Here is a 14,654-nt window from a genome sequence, read left to right on the forward strand (position 1 = left end):
TAAGTATATACAGTTTAACAGATGCTAGGGTTAGCTTCTGTTATTATCTTACTAGCATGCCGTAAAATGCATTAAGCAAGCGACTGTAAGAAGTAGCGAGAACGACTGCTTACCGATTGCCAAAATCTTAAGAATGAAAACTGCTACCTGGGAATCATGTAAAGGTGTAAGAGGATATATTTTATTTCATTTTTTTTTTTAAATTATAGTTTTGATTTGTATGGAAACTAAAATGTATAGCTGATTTCTGTTAAATTTGAGGTGACTTCCTGTAGGAAGGACGATACAACTTTCTCCCCTTTGGACTGCATGTTGATTTAAGAAATTTCTTAGTTTAAATAACATAAAAGCATCACTGTAGAAATTTTAACCACTTGAACATTTTTATATACTATTGCTGTTTCATGTTTCTGCTGGCAGATGACACTACATATCTCCTTACATTCAGAGCATTATTTTTTTTTAGGCTTAGGAAATCGTGGGTCTGTAGGTTGTGGCATGGGATGTTTGGTTGCATAGTGTGATTCTGATGTATAAAATTTGAAGACGTTATTTATACATTTGTTAGAAAAAAAAACTACTTGTACATAATCAAGATGTTCATAGCAGATGCAGATGGCATATTCGAATTCCTTCGGGGAACTTTACCGTATTATACGATTGTTTTCGTTCCTATACTGATTGTGATATCCCCTATGACACCTGTATTAGGAGCACATGAATTCACCGTATATCGAATGCAACAGTTCGACCTTCAAGGAAGCGTCCATGGTATGATTTTTCAGTTTGTGAATTGCATCCTGAGGTAATACCACGTCTACCATACGTGATTTTACCTCTCAAACTTTCTGCTGAATATTGATAAACGAATATAGCTATTCAGATATTTTAGCCCATTCCTACGCCACAACTACAGTGTATGGTAAACGCACAGTTTTCTGTACGTGGTCTTATTCTCATCAGGCATGTTATCTCTATCCAGAAGGTGATCCATAAAGTTTCTTTTTTGGACGGGCTCAATAATCTTCCTTTTGTACTCCCATTCTGTCAAATCTTCTTGCCATATCCCTTTTAATAACATGTTGGTAATCATCTGGATTGTTTCCATAGAATTTTCATAGCACAGTCAACATAAGATTGCCCAGATTGTTAATGTGGTGCAAGTTTCAATAGAATCATTCACTTGAAGATAGTGTTGAAGTTCATGATTTGGTTGTGAACTGGTATTCCCACATCATGACATCACCACACTTAAAAATGAATTTCTTGCCAGCATACCAAACATCTATCTAATTTGAAACTCTTATTGTGATTGTAACTCTACCCACGGTTTTAAGTAGCACTCCCCAAACATGGTAAATTCTGTATCATTCAAGTCAAACTTGAGCATTGCTTGGAATAATGTTTGGTCTGTATGCAACAATTCTTCTGTGGAATTCACTGAGTAATCATACAGATCTATAGCTCTGAAGTCTTCTTTGTTGAGAGAAATCATCAAGGCATAGTGGGAGGAATGCTCTACCCCCTTTAAGCACTCCCCTGTCCTCTTCTGTAAATGTTTTTTTAACCACTGCATTTCCATCTTTTCATGTCATCAGTGATTGTTGGTCCTGGATAATTTATGTGAACTAATTGATTGCTAAAATCACTGACTGTGATAACACTCAGGTGGAGACATTTGATCTACATCAGTTTTTCAGCATGGGAACACAACTATGCTCGTTTAGTATGTGTTCCTTTGCCTTTATATTTTTCCCTGCCACATGGTATGTCGTGATATGTGTCATGGTATATGAAGTGTTGGGTGTGGGTATCTTTAATTTCTGCAACATAGTGTGTTTATGTGATCAGAGCCACATTAAATAAGTGTGTGGTATTAGTGAGAAAATCCCTGACAGGGTGCAATATATAGTTTAAATGTAGTAGTAAACAGTTCTCCATGTTAATATGTTTGATTAAAATTTGCATGTTGAAAGAAACATTGCTTACTTATCCTTCCAGCAGAAGATTTATTAATCTTAATAAAACAGTAAACAGTGAAATTCCCCAAATTTACATAAGGAATTGTAAATTTGTAGGAAATGGCTTAAAAAGAGATATTCAGTTGTTTGCCAATGATGCAAAGTTGGGTAGTGCAATAAAAAATCAAGCTGATGTTGAAAGTTTGCAGGATGATTTAAATAAGCTGGTAGAATGGACAAAAGATAATAGATGTCAGTTCAGTATGGAAAAGTGTAAAGTTATGCATTTTGGGATTAAAAGATTACCAACTGTGTACTACATTGATGGAACGGTACTCCAAAAGATTGATGAGACTAGAGACTTAGGGGTGTTGGTGGATAGGGAGATGAAGTTCAGGAGACACATTGCTAAGGTGTCCAAGATTGCACGTAGGATTACTTGGTTATTGAGGAACACACTAACATCCAGAGATAAAGAAGTTATTATTCCCCTTTATAAAGTGTTGATAATTCCACATTTGTATTACTGTGCTCAGGTCTGGTCACCTGGATTCCGTGGAGATGAGGAAGTTGTGGAGAGGGTTCAGAGAAGAGTGACTAAGTTGGTGAGTGAGGTAAAAAAATGCTCCCTACATTGATAGATTGAGAGCTTGTGGATTGCAGAATTTGGTTGATAGGTGGAGAAGAGGGGATATGATAGAAACATTTAAATTACTAAAAGGTTTTTATAAGATTGATGCAGGGGAAATGTTTCAGCTATGTGATAGTGATGGAAGAACATGGGGTCATCTCTGTAAATTGAGGAAAAGTGTGGTTAACAAGGAGTGTGAGAACAAGGTTTTTTGCCTGGAGGGTGGTTAATGAGTGGAATGCATTGCCTGTTCCAGTTGCGAGTTCTTCGTCTGTAAATGAATTCAAGAAGAGATATGATAGATATTGTTTTGATAGTTTGGGTCTCCTGCAATGAGTCTACTGACTCCATGGAGATACCTGTAATAATAATAATTAAGGTCTCTCTTATTCACTAATGTGTAGTCAGTTTTCTGAATTCTTCAGAGATGTTTGACAGCTGCATATGAGATCCCTTATGCAGCTCAATCTCAACAGCCAAATATCACCATAGATTGAGTTGCATATGAGGGATCTCAAAGGAAATAGCTAACAAGCATTGTGCTGTGGTACATCTCTTCTATTTTAATTTATATGTCGATGATAGTTCAGAATTTGAAAGGATACAAAATTGGGAACGATAATAGCAGAGAATTATTATGTGATGTCACTTCAAAATTTTCTGCTATTATGAATAGACTCCTTCAGTGTTGATGACTGGGGATGTCAATTTAATATCGCTAAATATAGTTTTGCACTTTGGCCAAAGGAAATAGTTTGTAGCGTACCATAGTGGTGAAACTGCCCCTTCGAGAAGTAAAGGAGGTAACTCTACTTCTCACGAATACTCAATAGCCTTGATATTAATAAGTCATCTGTCCTAGATGGTGTCTCTCCAGATGTACTAAGTGCTTAAACACCAGAATGAACACCCATCCTGTATTGCTTTTATAAGTTGTCATAATTCATCTGTTATAGAAATTCTTGATGCAGCCTCTTTAAAAAGGGACATAAAAGTGCTAACAAACTAATGTCTTATTGCTACCACCTTTTACAGATATGCTTAGGTGTTGATGGTTATTCATAACAGTGTATCATGGCATAAACAACACCAAGAGAAAAAAAAATTAATTTATTGAATTTACTGATATTTTGCTGATTTTCTAACTGGCATCAGGACACAAATTACAGCTATGTAAGTACATACCACTCATCTAGATAGTTGTAGAAATATTTCATATTATAGCTGGAAAAGAGCTAATATCCTAACTAGGCACCTTCTGGGGAGAGGCAGGATATGATTATTATAAAGGTAATTTGGAGAGGTCAATATTTGGTCTCAGAATGATTGTTTCTGAGGTCTCTGACAAATTAATGCAGTCATACTAGGTGCTTCATAGCTGATGTTAACAATAGTCTCTTAGACGTATAGCTGATTCTGGGAACACAGATATCTTGCTGGCCTGGTTGGCCGAGTGGTTAGTGTATCCACTCTCCAGCCAAAAGGCTGCAGGTTTGAATTCCGCCATGGGCATGGATGTTTGTGATTGTCTGTGAAAATACTAGTGGTGGTGGTGGTCAGCGGTAGATGCCGTTGGTGTAGATGTTGAACATAGTAGTAGTAGTTGGTGGATTGAGTGGTAGAGTTGGAAAGTTGTGGAGTAGGTGCCCTCCCTCGATGAGTCTTTGGACTCCTTGGAGGTGCTATGTAATAATAATAATAATATCTTCTTCCATTTCTGTGTAAAGGAATATCCAGAGCATGGGCTGCCAGTCTTCTGTACATGCAAAATGTTTCATTCACCATCCTACCCTGTTACTAACACTCAAGTGTTAGTAACAAGGTGGGATTTGTTAGTAACAGCAAAACTGTTCTCATCCCTCATCAGGGTATATTGGAAAGTATAGCCAAAGTTCTCCACAAATATAATCTCCTTTTAAACTACTCATCTTCCACTTTTAAACTACTCATTCAGTTAGCTATCTTCATCCTCTTGCACATTATAAATTTCCTTGTGTCTGCAAGTTAGCCTACTTTGGATAAACTGGTAGATCTGTCAACAGATTTACCTTGAAAAACACAAAAATTATATCCGTGGTCACCTGTATGGCAAGTCGAGACTGACAGACCATGCTCTGGGTATTCTTTCACACAAGATTAAATAGATGACATTCATTCTGTATAGAAGTCACTATAGGTCCAAGTGACTATGTTTAGAATCAGCATCAATTATGAAACATAATCCTAAATTTAATAAGTATGGCTGCAGCCATTCTGAGATCAAATAATGCTTGATCCTCTACAAATAAACTTTAGAGTTAATCTGGCACTTTGGTAGGACAATAGTTATTTTTCAGTTACAATTTGAATTATTTCTTCAACTATATAGTTGAATACTGTGTGCTTGCCAAGTTGTAATTTGTGTTTTATGATGATGGTTAGAAAACCAGCAAAATATTAGTAACTTTATATAGTATATGTTTTTTCTTGGTGTTTATACTGTGAAGCATTTTTATGAATGTCCTTGCCTCTGCACTTTCAAGAGTAATGTCCACCATTGTTTTACAGCTGATCTCCTTACTAACCTTACGCTTACCCACCTTTGGACACAGGCCATAGAAAGATTCAGAGCAATTTATGTGACTGCACTTGATATTTTTAAGGCATTCAATCACGCCTGGTATTGTAGCCTTTTTTTTTTATAAGCTACTATTTTGTGATCTCTTTCTCTCTTGCCAGCATTTTCTCTGCTCGTTCATTGCATGTTATGGTGGATAGTTCACCCATCTGATTTTTTTTTTTAAAACTTGACCACCAAACCTGTCTTTCACTATATTTATTATTGCTGCATATTGCTATGGAAAATTGGTATGTCTGTTTGTGTATTTATATATGTACTTGGATTTGAATATCATCTAAGACAGTGATGGCAAACCTATGACATGCGTGTCAGCACTGACACACTTGAGGGTTTCAGGTGACATACCTTGGATGTCACCTGAAAAATATTGGTATTCTGATGAAAAAACTAATTTCAGTAATTTCAGTTTATTAAATTAATTGTATAATATGAATTCATAGATTGTATATCAATGACCTATTAAATAAATAGCCTAATATGATATGTATAAGTCACCATCTATGATTATGTAGTTAAATTTATAATGCATGTATGCAAGTGGCACATCAACAACGTCAATATTTAAAAAAAAAAAAAAAAAAAAAAAAAAAAAAAAAAAAAAAATGTTTGACACACCTGGGTAAAAAGGTTCATCATCACTGATCTAAGACAAGAAGAAACTTTATATAAGTTTTTTTTTTTCAATTGAATGCTGAGTTAACTAGCCTCATATGGAGGTTGCCACACGGTTAGCCTAGTGGCTTTGCGCTTCGCAACCATATGCCTGGGGAAGGAGTGTCCTGGGTTCGATTCCCGTTGCCGACATGAGGAGCTTAAGGATCTTCCTCAGCCATAGCCAAGTTAGCCGGTCTTGGGCATGGACAGCAGGTCCCCCCCAGTATCTGGGGGGTTTCATCCTGCAAGCAGGGAAACTGGCCCCGTGAGCACAAACTGATCTACAGCCATAAATACTTAACCCCCCATGAGGGGGCTCAACTCGCCCCAATAGGGACGGGGGGAGAAAAGGGAGGAAACTCCATATGAATAAATAAAGGATTTTTCCTCTCCCAAAATTTGTGGATATTTTCATAAGTTTTGGGGAGGAAGAACCCCACACAACAGTGAAACCAGTCAGAAAAATATACACAATTTACAAAAATAATACACTGGTCACATAACCTTAGTTGTTTCAGCCATGGTTCTAGAAAATCACCATCACCAATGCACATACATATGCTTAGAATCTTCTGTCTTTTTTTTTTGATTTGTTTTATCCAAGTCATACTGAATTGTTACAAAGTTTATTGTGAACTGTGTGTACATTCTCCACTTATTACATCTCAGATACTTTTAACTCTCTTCCACCACATATTCAAGTTGTATGGTATATTTTTCATATAGCTGCAGTAACTTTATTATTATTGTATGGGCACCTCCGTGGAGTCCAAAGACTTATTGCAGGAGACCCAAACTATCTGCAGAATCTATCATACTTCTCCTTGAACCCATTAACAGACAAGGCTCACAACTGACTCTGGCAACCTATTCCACTCATTCACAACTCTGCAAGCCAAAAATCTAGTCCCCACACCCCTACTAATCACATTTTTTATTCAACTTCCAGGGATGACCCTCTTGTTTTGGCTCCTCCAGCCAAGTGCTGAAACATTTCTCCTGCATCAGTCTTATAAAACCCTTTAACCACACTACCGGCCAAGACCTGTGTGTGTGTGTGTGTGTGTATATATATATATATATGTATATGTCCAGTTTACATTGGATGCAAAGTGCATATTAAAATTGTAATACCTTTGATATTACATTGAAATATATGATGGATACAAAGTATGAGGATGCGTATTTGATCCATAATGGCTGGTAAGGTGGTTAAGCAGCTTAAATGTTTCTATAATATCCCCTCTTTTTCTCTTATCAACCAACTTCTGCAATCCACACACTCTCAGTCTATCTTCATAGGGAACATTCTACAGACCACTCACCATCTTGGTCACTCACCTCTGAATCTTCTCCACTGCTTCCACATCCCCAAGAAACCCAGCAGACTAGACTTGAGTACAGTAATCTGGATGTATCAAGTCGTTACAAAGAGGAATAACAACTTCCCTATCTCGACTTGTTAGTGTGTTCAATAGCCAAGTAATCTTATGGGATACTTGGCTTGTTCTTCACATGGTGCTTGTAGTTCTATAATAAAGGATAATACATATTGAAAGCCTTCTGTACCTTGTTCTGGTGAATGTCAGTTCATTAAGCAGCAACCTCTGTCACACAATCCACTAAAGGGCATCTGGAACAAGTTTGATGTTGGCATACAGAAGTAAGAATCATCGATATTTTATTGCAAATCCTTTTTCGTGTCTATTCTGCTTTCTAGGTTGAAGAGGAGTGATGTACCAGTTAACTTTCGAACAAGTACTGATTCTCTGACTTTTATTTAAGATCTAGATTCCTGTAAGAAGAGCTTCTGTTATTTTCAGGTCTTAAAATGTCTGAACTTCATATCCTACAAGAGGAATTGACAGTTCTCAGTAAGCAGGTGCACAGAATGAAAACTGAATTGAGTGCAATCAGTAGAGAGATTAGGACCATTGAGATTACATTAGTTGATGTAACTATGGTTAAGTGAGAGAGAGAATTTGGTGAATGAGGGAGTAATGAAGAGAATGGAAGTGACAAGAAGTCGAGAGAATGAAAGAACAACAGGAAATGAGATGTTGGGACAGTGACGGAGTAAGAAAAAGAGTGATGAGGGAAAGTCATGAAACTGAGAGAGTGATACAGAAAAGTGTAGAAAAGGAGGGAGTGAGAGACACTGGTTTTGGCATAAATGAAGTTATGAGTGGCATAATACATGGTGATTCAATGCTTTGGAGGCAGCTGTTCCATGGCATAAGAAATTTCAGGGGAGAAATGTTAGCAGTGCATGGGGTATAATCAACAGATATCTGAATGAAGCAATATTGGAATGTATTCCCATGGTCAGGAAGATAAATCAGATAGGCATTAGATGGATGAGTAGTAGTATCAGGCGTGATAAAAATATCTGCAAAAAAGAAAGAAAAAAAAAAAAGAAATGTTATGGAGGATTTACAAGGAGAAAGGTGATCAACACACTCATGAACAATACAAAGCTCAGGCTAGAAAGGTTACCAGTGTAGTAAGGGAAGCTAAATCAGATTACGAAAAGAACTTAGCTAAGCATATCATAGGAAATCCAAAAGGATTCTTTCGCTACATGGCATGTAAAATGGACTTTGTAATGATAACTTTAGTGGGTACTGATGGTAGCAAGGTGACTGAGTCAGATGTAATAGTAGTTATTGAGTGACCACTTTTCAAAAGTCTGTCACCCGAGTGAGGATATTTCTGTGTCTTATGTGTAATAACTGATATGAGAATTGAAGTTAATGAATCAGAGGTACTTAGGATGTTGCAGAATTTAAATGCAAATACTGCTGTTGGTTTGGATGGGATATCAGCTTGAGTATTACGTGAATGTGCAAAGGAATTCTCAGTGCCTCTTACTTGGCAGTTTAACTTATGCCTGAGTTCTGGTGAGGTCCCTAGGGAGTGGAAGGATAGTAAAATAGTTCTTTTGCATGAAGGAGGTTCTAAGACTGTGGTAGAAAATTACAGACCAATCATCATCTCAGGAGTGGTGGTAAAAGTATTGGAAAAAAAGTTGATTAAAGACAGAATTCAGGAATGGGTGGAATAAGAATATGATACTCTATGGGGGGGGGATGAGCAAAATGGTTTTGTTAAAGGTCAGTCTTACCTTAGTAATTCATTAACTTTTTATAATAGAGTGAGAGCTGAGTTGGACAAGGGGAATGGCTACACAGTGATACTGCTGTATCACTTTGCTGTAAGGCTTTTGACAGGATACCCCCATGAAATACTGTTATACAAATTAGAACAAATGGAGATGGATATTAAACTGCTGATGCAGATGCTAGAATGGCTCATGGACAGATACCAAAAAGTAGTGTATGAAGATGTACCACAAGGCTCTGTTCTTGAACCATTATTGTTTATTTTATACTTTCAGTTGTTTGCTGATGATGCAATAATTGATCAGGCAGATGTAGAAGCTTTCAGAATTTCAAAGTGGTGTACCACATTGATGGAACTGTACTCCAGGAAATTGATGAGGCTAGGAACTTGGGGGGGGGGGTGTTGGTGAATAGAGAGTTGAAGTTCAGAGGACATATTGCTAAGGTGTCCAAGATAGCTCAGATTACTTCATTATGTATATTTGTAACCTATACTACAATTAAATGTCATATACGTTTCACTAAACATTCATTACATATTCCTTCTTATGAGATAGAGAGATTAGCAGAATTTATGAATTTTGTGAAGAAAATATGCAAAACACGTACATAGCAATGCAGTTGCACATTTTCATGGTACCTATAACTACTGTTGTGTCTTACATAGATGTCTAAAGTTTAACTTACAATAGCAAATGTGCATTTGTAGATAAAATCAGTAGCACCTGCAGGATACTGATTTTATTAGTATCCTGCATTTTATGGTTTGGGTGTAAATGAAGTTATGGGTGGTATAATACATGGTTAAGATTTATTACACAATTAAGATTTAAGCAAAAGTAATCTCGGTACTTTAAAGCATAAGTAATTTATTGTATTTACTTTATTACTTAACAAAATTCCAAAGACCTTTTCACCAATCTCATTTAGGATATGAGGAATCTACATGAGAGCATTTCAGCCAAGGTCAAGTTATCCAGTCTCGTGAAGATAGCATGGTTTTTCATTCTTTCAATCTAACATACATAACATACTGGCCTCACAGTCTTCTGACTTAACTAAATGAAACATAACCAGTTTTTTTAAATCTGTATTTGATATATTTTATACTTTATTCATCATATCTGTAGTTGATTAGTTATTTCTTTTATATATGCTGACACAGAAAATGTCCATACCTTAAATTCTGTGTAGAATAAAAAATTGCAAACTAATTCTAATTATAAACTTTCATGTTTTAGGTTGTCGTAATTCCTTAATTAGCATGGAGGCTCGAACACTACATACCATACCTTATACACGAAGGTGTGTTGTGGCTCGATTATCAGAACTGACACATGCCCAGTTTCAAGATATAGTCCAGCAAGGTGCTGGAGGACTCTTAATTCTCTTACCAACCATGTTGAGCATTTTGTCTGTAGAACATCAGCAGGTAATTTTTTTTAAATTTTCATTAGTAGCACCTTTCAGAGGTGTAGGTGTTTGTGATTATTCATAACATTGCTTCATTTTATAAATGACACTAGAGAACAATAAATAATATATTGAGCCTCCATGATTTTTCTGGATTTCTAACTGGCATCTTCAGAGCACAAACCACAACTGGTAAAATGCACAGCACTCAATTTGGTTACTGTAGAATCGGTTCAATCTGAAACCAAACGGAATAAATGTTCTTTTCATGGCAAACATTGAAGATCTATTTCTTTACACAGGTCAGCAGCATTAGCGACATTCCATGCAAAAAATAACAGCCTTAAAAAACTTATACAACAACAAATAAAATTATTATAACCAAAGTAGATAAGGATATTGCAGCTGTCATACACTGGTGTCCAAAATCTAAGGACCAATTAGACCAAATCTAATACTATTTTTGAAGATTATAACTGCAAATTCAGACTTGTTGTGGGAGGTCAACACTAGTGAACACAAAGTCTGTCATACCACTCCTTAAAATCATCCAGTCTGCATGCACTCTCTCAGGCAATATATTCCATGCTCCTACCCCTCTCCTTGCAAAAAAACTTACTTCTTACCCTTTTACTCACCACCATCTTTTGCATTTTCCAGGAATGGCCTCTTTCCCTTGTTCCTTTCTCTCATTCTACCATATGAAAAATCTTCTGTGTGTTAATATGATAATAACTCTTGAACAGCTTAAATGTCTTGATGATATCCTCCTTTTGCCCTATATCCACCAAACTGCAGTCTGTATGCATGCCCTCAGTCTATTCTCATAGTCAGTGTTGTACAGTCATGACATCATGAGTTTCAGATCTGAGCATAGAAAACCAGATGTGGTCTGATCAAAGCTTTATACAATGAGACCAGCACACTCTTCCCTCTCATTGTCAGTGTTCTCCTCACTATTGCCACAATTCTCTGAGATGTTTTCATAACCTTTTGCAATATAACCTTATTTCTTTAAACAAGGTTATAAATCTATCCACAGTCACCCCAAGTTCCCTTGCTTCCTCCATTTCTTCCAGTATAGTTCCACCAAGTGAGTATGAAGCATCCCATTTGTGGATCCCAAATTTTAAAACCATATATTTAGTTGTATTAAACTGACTTCCCCCATGCATTTGCCCATCCTTCCAGCTTATTCAGATTTTCTTCAAGAACAAAAACATAGCACTTTTACTAATAACCCTCCCAAGCATCACATGATCTACAAACAACTGAGCATTTCTCTGTAGTCCTGCGACAATATTACTGACATAAACTTTTTAACAGCAGTGGTCTCAGGACTGAATCCTGTGGAACTTCACTTGTACCCTTCCTACCCATTGATATTGTTCCCCCATATACAACTCTGATGTCTATCGGAGAACCAATCACCGATCCAATCCACTAACCTGATATCCAGATCCATATAACAACTAACAATCGCTTTGTCATGTGGCATCCTGTCAAATGCCTTGGAAAAATCCAAAAAATAACAGTCTATGCCTTACCTTCATCTACAGCTCTGTTACTCTGTTGTAAAAGGTATCCAGATTACTAAAACAAGGTGCCCTTTAATCAATTCATGCTGGCCTGCGTAAATGTTATCTCCAATCATCCTAATTCTGTATACAAATTCTTAGTAATTTCTCCACAATCGTAACAACTACAGAAGAAATACAAATATTTCTTCTGTAGTTATTAATATTTCTTCTGTAAGCCTATACTTTGTTATCTCCATTATACTGCTACCCTTATGCATTGGTACTATCTTACCCTCCTTCCACTCTCCAGGAACACTTCCCATTGCAAGATTTTCATTAAACAGCCAAGTTAATGGCATAGCCAGTTTCATAGCGCATTTACTTAAAATACATGGTGAAACACCATCTAGTCCCCCTGCTTTATTGACATTTAGCATGCTCAGTATTCGGATTACATCCTCTTCGTTCACTTCTAACACTTCACCACTCATTATCCTTCTAGGAATAAAGCCTGTAGTATCAGACCAGAACACTAATAAAGTGATCATTAAATAGCTCAACTATGTCATCTGCATTGATCACTTGATTCTAATTTTCATCCAGCAAGATAATCTGTTTCCTCCTATTCACCAAGTAGTGAAAAAAGCTCCTTGGGATTCTCCTTAGAGTGGAATGCCAGTCTCCTCTCATATTCTCTCCTTATAATACTATCACTTTCCTAGCTTGAGCCTTATATTCTTCATGCAGCTGTTCTCTACTGCATGAAGAGCTGCATGCAGCTGTTCTCTACTTCTCTTTATATGCCTTCCATAATCTCTTTCTTCTACAATTCCATTTTTATTTGTTTTGTCATCCATTTGATTCCAAATAGCTTTATCTTCTTCAATTGAGGTATACAACAGTTTTTCTGAAGTATATCCCATGAACTCACGATCCCTCAAATTCTTTCATCTGTTGTACTGATGCAAGCTGGTTTCTATGTCTCTGATAGTCACCTGCTTTATAATTTCAAATATCCAGCTGATACTTGCATTATTATTAGCTTTGCTCTTTTCTCCAAATTTTCCCCAAATATTTCTATATGTCTGGTAATAATTTCTTACCCTGCTATTTAGATCGCCAGTAAGGAAAACTTTTTCATTGTGTCATCTGCCTTCTCCAGTGCCTCAAAAAATTTATCCATTTCTTCCTTAGTAGAACCTTCTCTGAGTTGGGATATGTTGTTGGGATTTGTTTCATTGGCTGACTTTTTGCTATTTTCTCTGATGAAAACAACAAGGTCTTTAAGGGTTTGAGTGGACGACTTTCCAGGCCAACATGAAATTCTTTCATGTTCTTCATCATTTTGCATTATGATTGAAGCCAATAAGAATACAATTTGGTCAGTAAATCCCAGAATGTGAGCCCATTCTCATCCAATCATTATCCAGGTAGATACCTAACAGGGTGCATGACAAGAAGGCGAAGATTGGACATTAGGTCAGAATTCCAGGTCGGTTCTCTGCATTCCTTAAAAAGTCCATAAGCACCTCTCAACTTTAAAACCTTAATAAAAAATCTTATCCTAAAAACATCATTATCAGCTTTAATATTATTTCATTATTTACCAATGTATTATTGACAAACTCTTGACCTTATTATGATCCCACCTCCTTATTCTTATCCTAAAAAGTCAATTTTGAAATATAGAATTTCTAGAAAACCAAGCACTCTGCTACACATAAACCATCTTGCTGTGATATGTAGATAATGTGTTTACTATTTGGTCTCATGGCCTATTTACTATTTGGTCTCTTACATCAGATAAATTTTTAACATTTATTTTTAGCTTAAATATCAAACATCTAAAAAGGCACTTCACAACAAAAAAAAAATAAACAAAAAACTTGCTTCCTTTCCTAGTCACACTAATGATTGGTAAAAACTTTCTTGGATTCCTTAAACCTAGGTTTGCAGGAATCTGACTCTCTCTCTCTCTCTCTCTCTTACTCAACAGTACAGCATAATCGGAACACTCACACTCAGAGCCTGGGCTATTTGAATGCACAGCTTGTAACACTGTTTTTTTAGCCACTGACAACAACCTGTATAAAATAGACAAGATACTTCATTCCTCCCTCTCACACCTGGCACACAGGATCACAAGAAAATGATTCTCACCTCTTATATCTGAAAAGATAGCTGAAGTTCTTCATCAATATAATCTCCATGCCACTTACAAACCACACATTCAAATAGCAACTGTCATTCGTTGTCAGAAGGATTTGCATAGTTTTCTCACACATCCTGGAAAATGTAGAGTTTTGTGTGCATGCAACTTAACTTACTTTGAACAGACTTGCAACTCTCTTAACACCAGCCTTGAAGAATGTAAAAATTACGTATGCAGTTATCGGTATGGCAAATCAGGACTTACAGACTGCTCTGATAGCTCTTAAATGGAAGAAGATGTCTTTAGAAACAGCATCAGCTATGAAATACACTGTTAATGTCAATAAGTTTGGCTGTATTAATTTACCAAAGATCTAGGAAGCAGTCATTTTAAGACCAGTAGACTGACTTCTCTGAATGACCTTCATTTTTATCTACCCCTGAGGACATCTCAGAGTGTTATTAATTTTTTCCAGTTACGGTTTGAATTGTTTCTGCAACATTCTGATTGAGTGCTATGGGTTTTACCAAATTGTAATTTATGTTCTGAAGATGCTGGTTAGAAATCCAGCAAAATATTAG

General features: G+C 36.5%; 1 protein-coding gene across 1 annotated transcript in view; it reads left to right on the forward strand.

The window, feature by feature from the left end:
* Nucleotides 1–479: 479 nt before the first annotated feature.
* Nucleotides 480–14,654, forward strand: part of LOC150098243 (BOS complex subunit ncln) — a 351,007-nt gene continuing 336,832 nt past the window's right edge. The window contains exons 1-2 of the mRNA XM_090406188.1: nucleotides 480–771; nucleotides 10,230–10,420. Coding sequence (XP_090262314.1) covers nucleotides 597–771; nucleotides 10,230–10,420 — 366 coding nt within the window. The 5' untranslated portion in view covers nucleotides 480–596. The remainder of the gene's footprint in view (nucleotides 772–10,229; nucleotides 10,421–14,654) is intronic.

Source organism: Typopeltis vanoorti, chromosome 16, assembly GCF_054136105.1.
Source record: "Typopeltis vanoorti isolate ZY-2024b chromosome 16, IOZ_Tvanoo_1.0, whole genome shotgun sequence".
Taxonomy (NCBI): domain Eukaryota; kingdom Metazoa; phylum Arthropoda; class Arachnida; order Uropygi; family Thelyphonidae; genus Typopeltis; species Typopeltis vanoorti.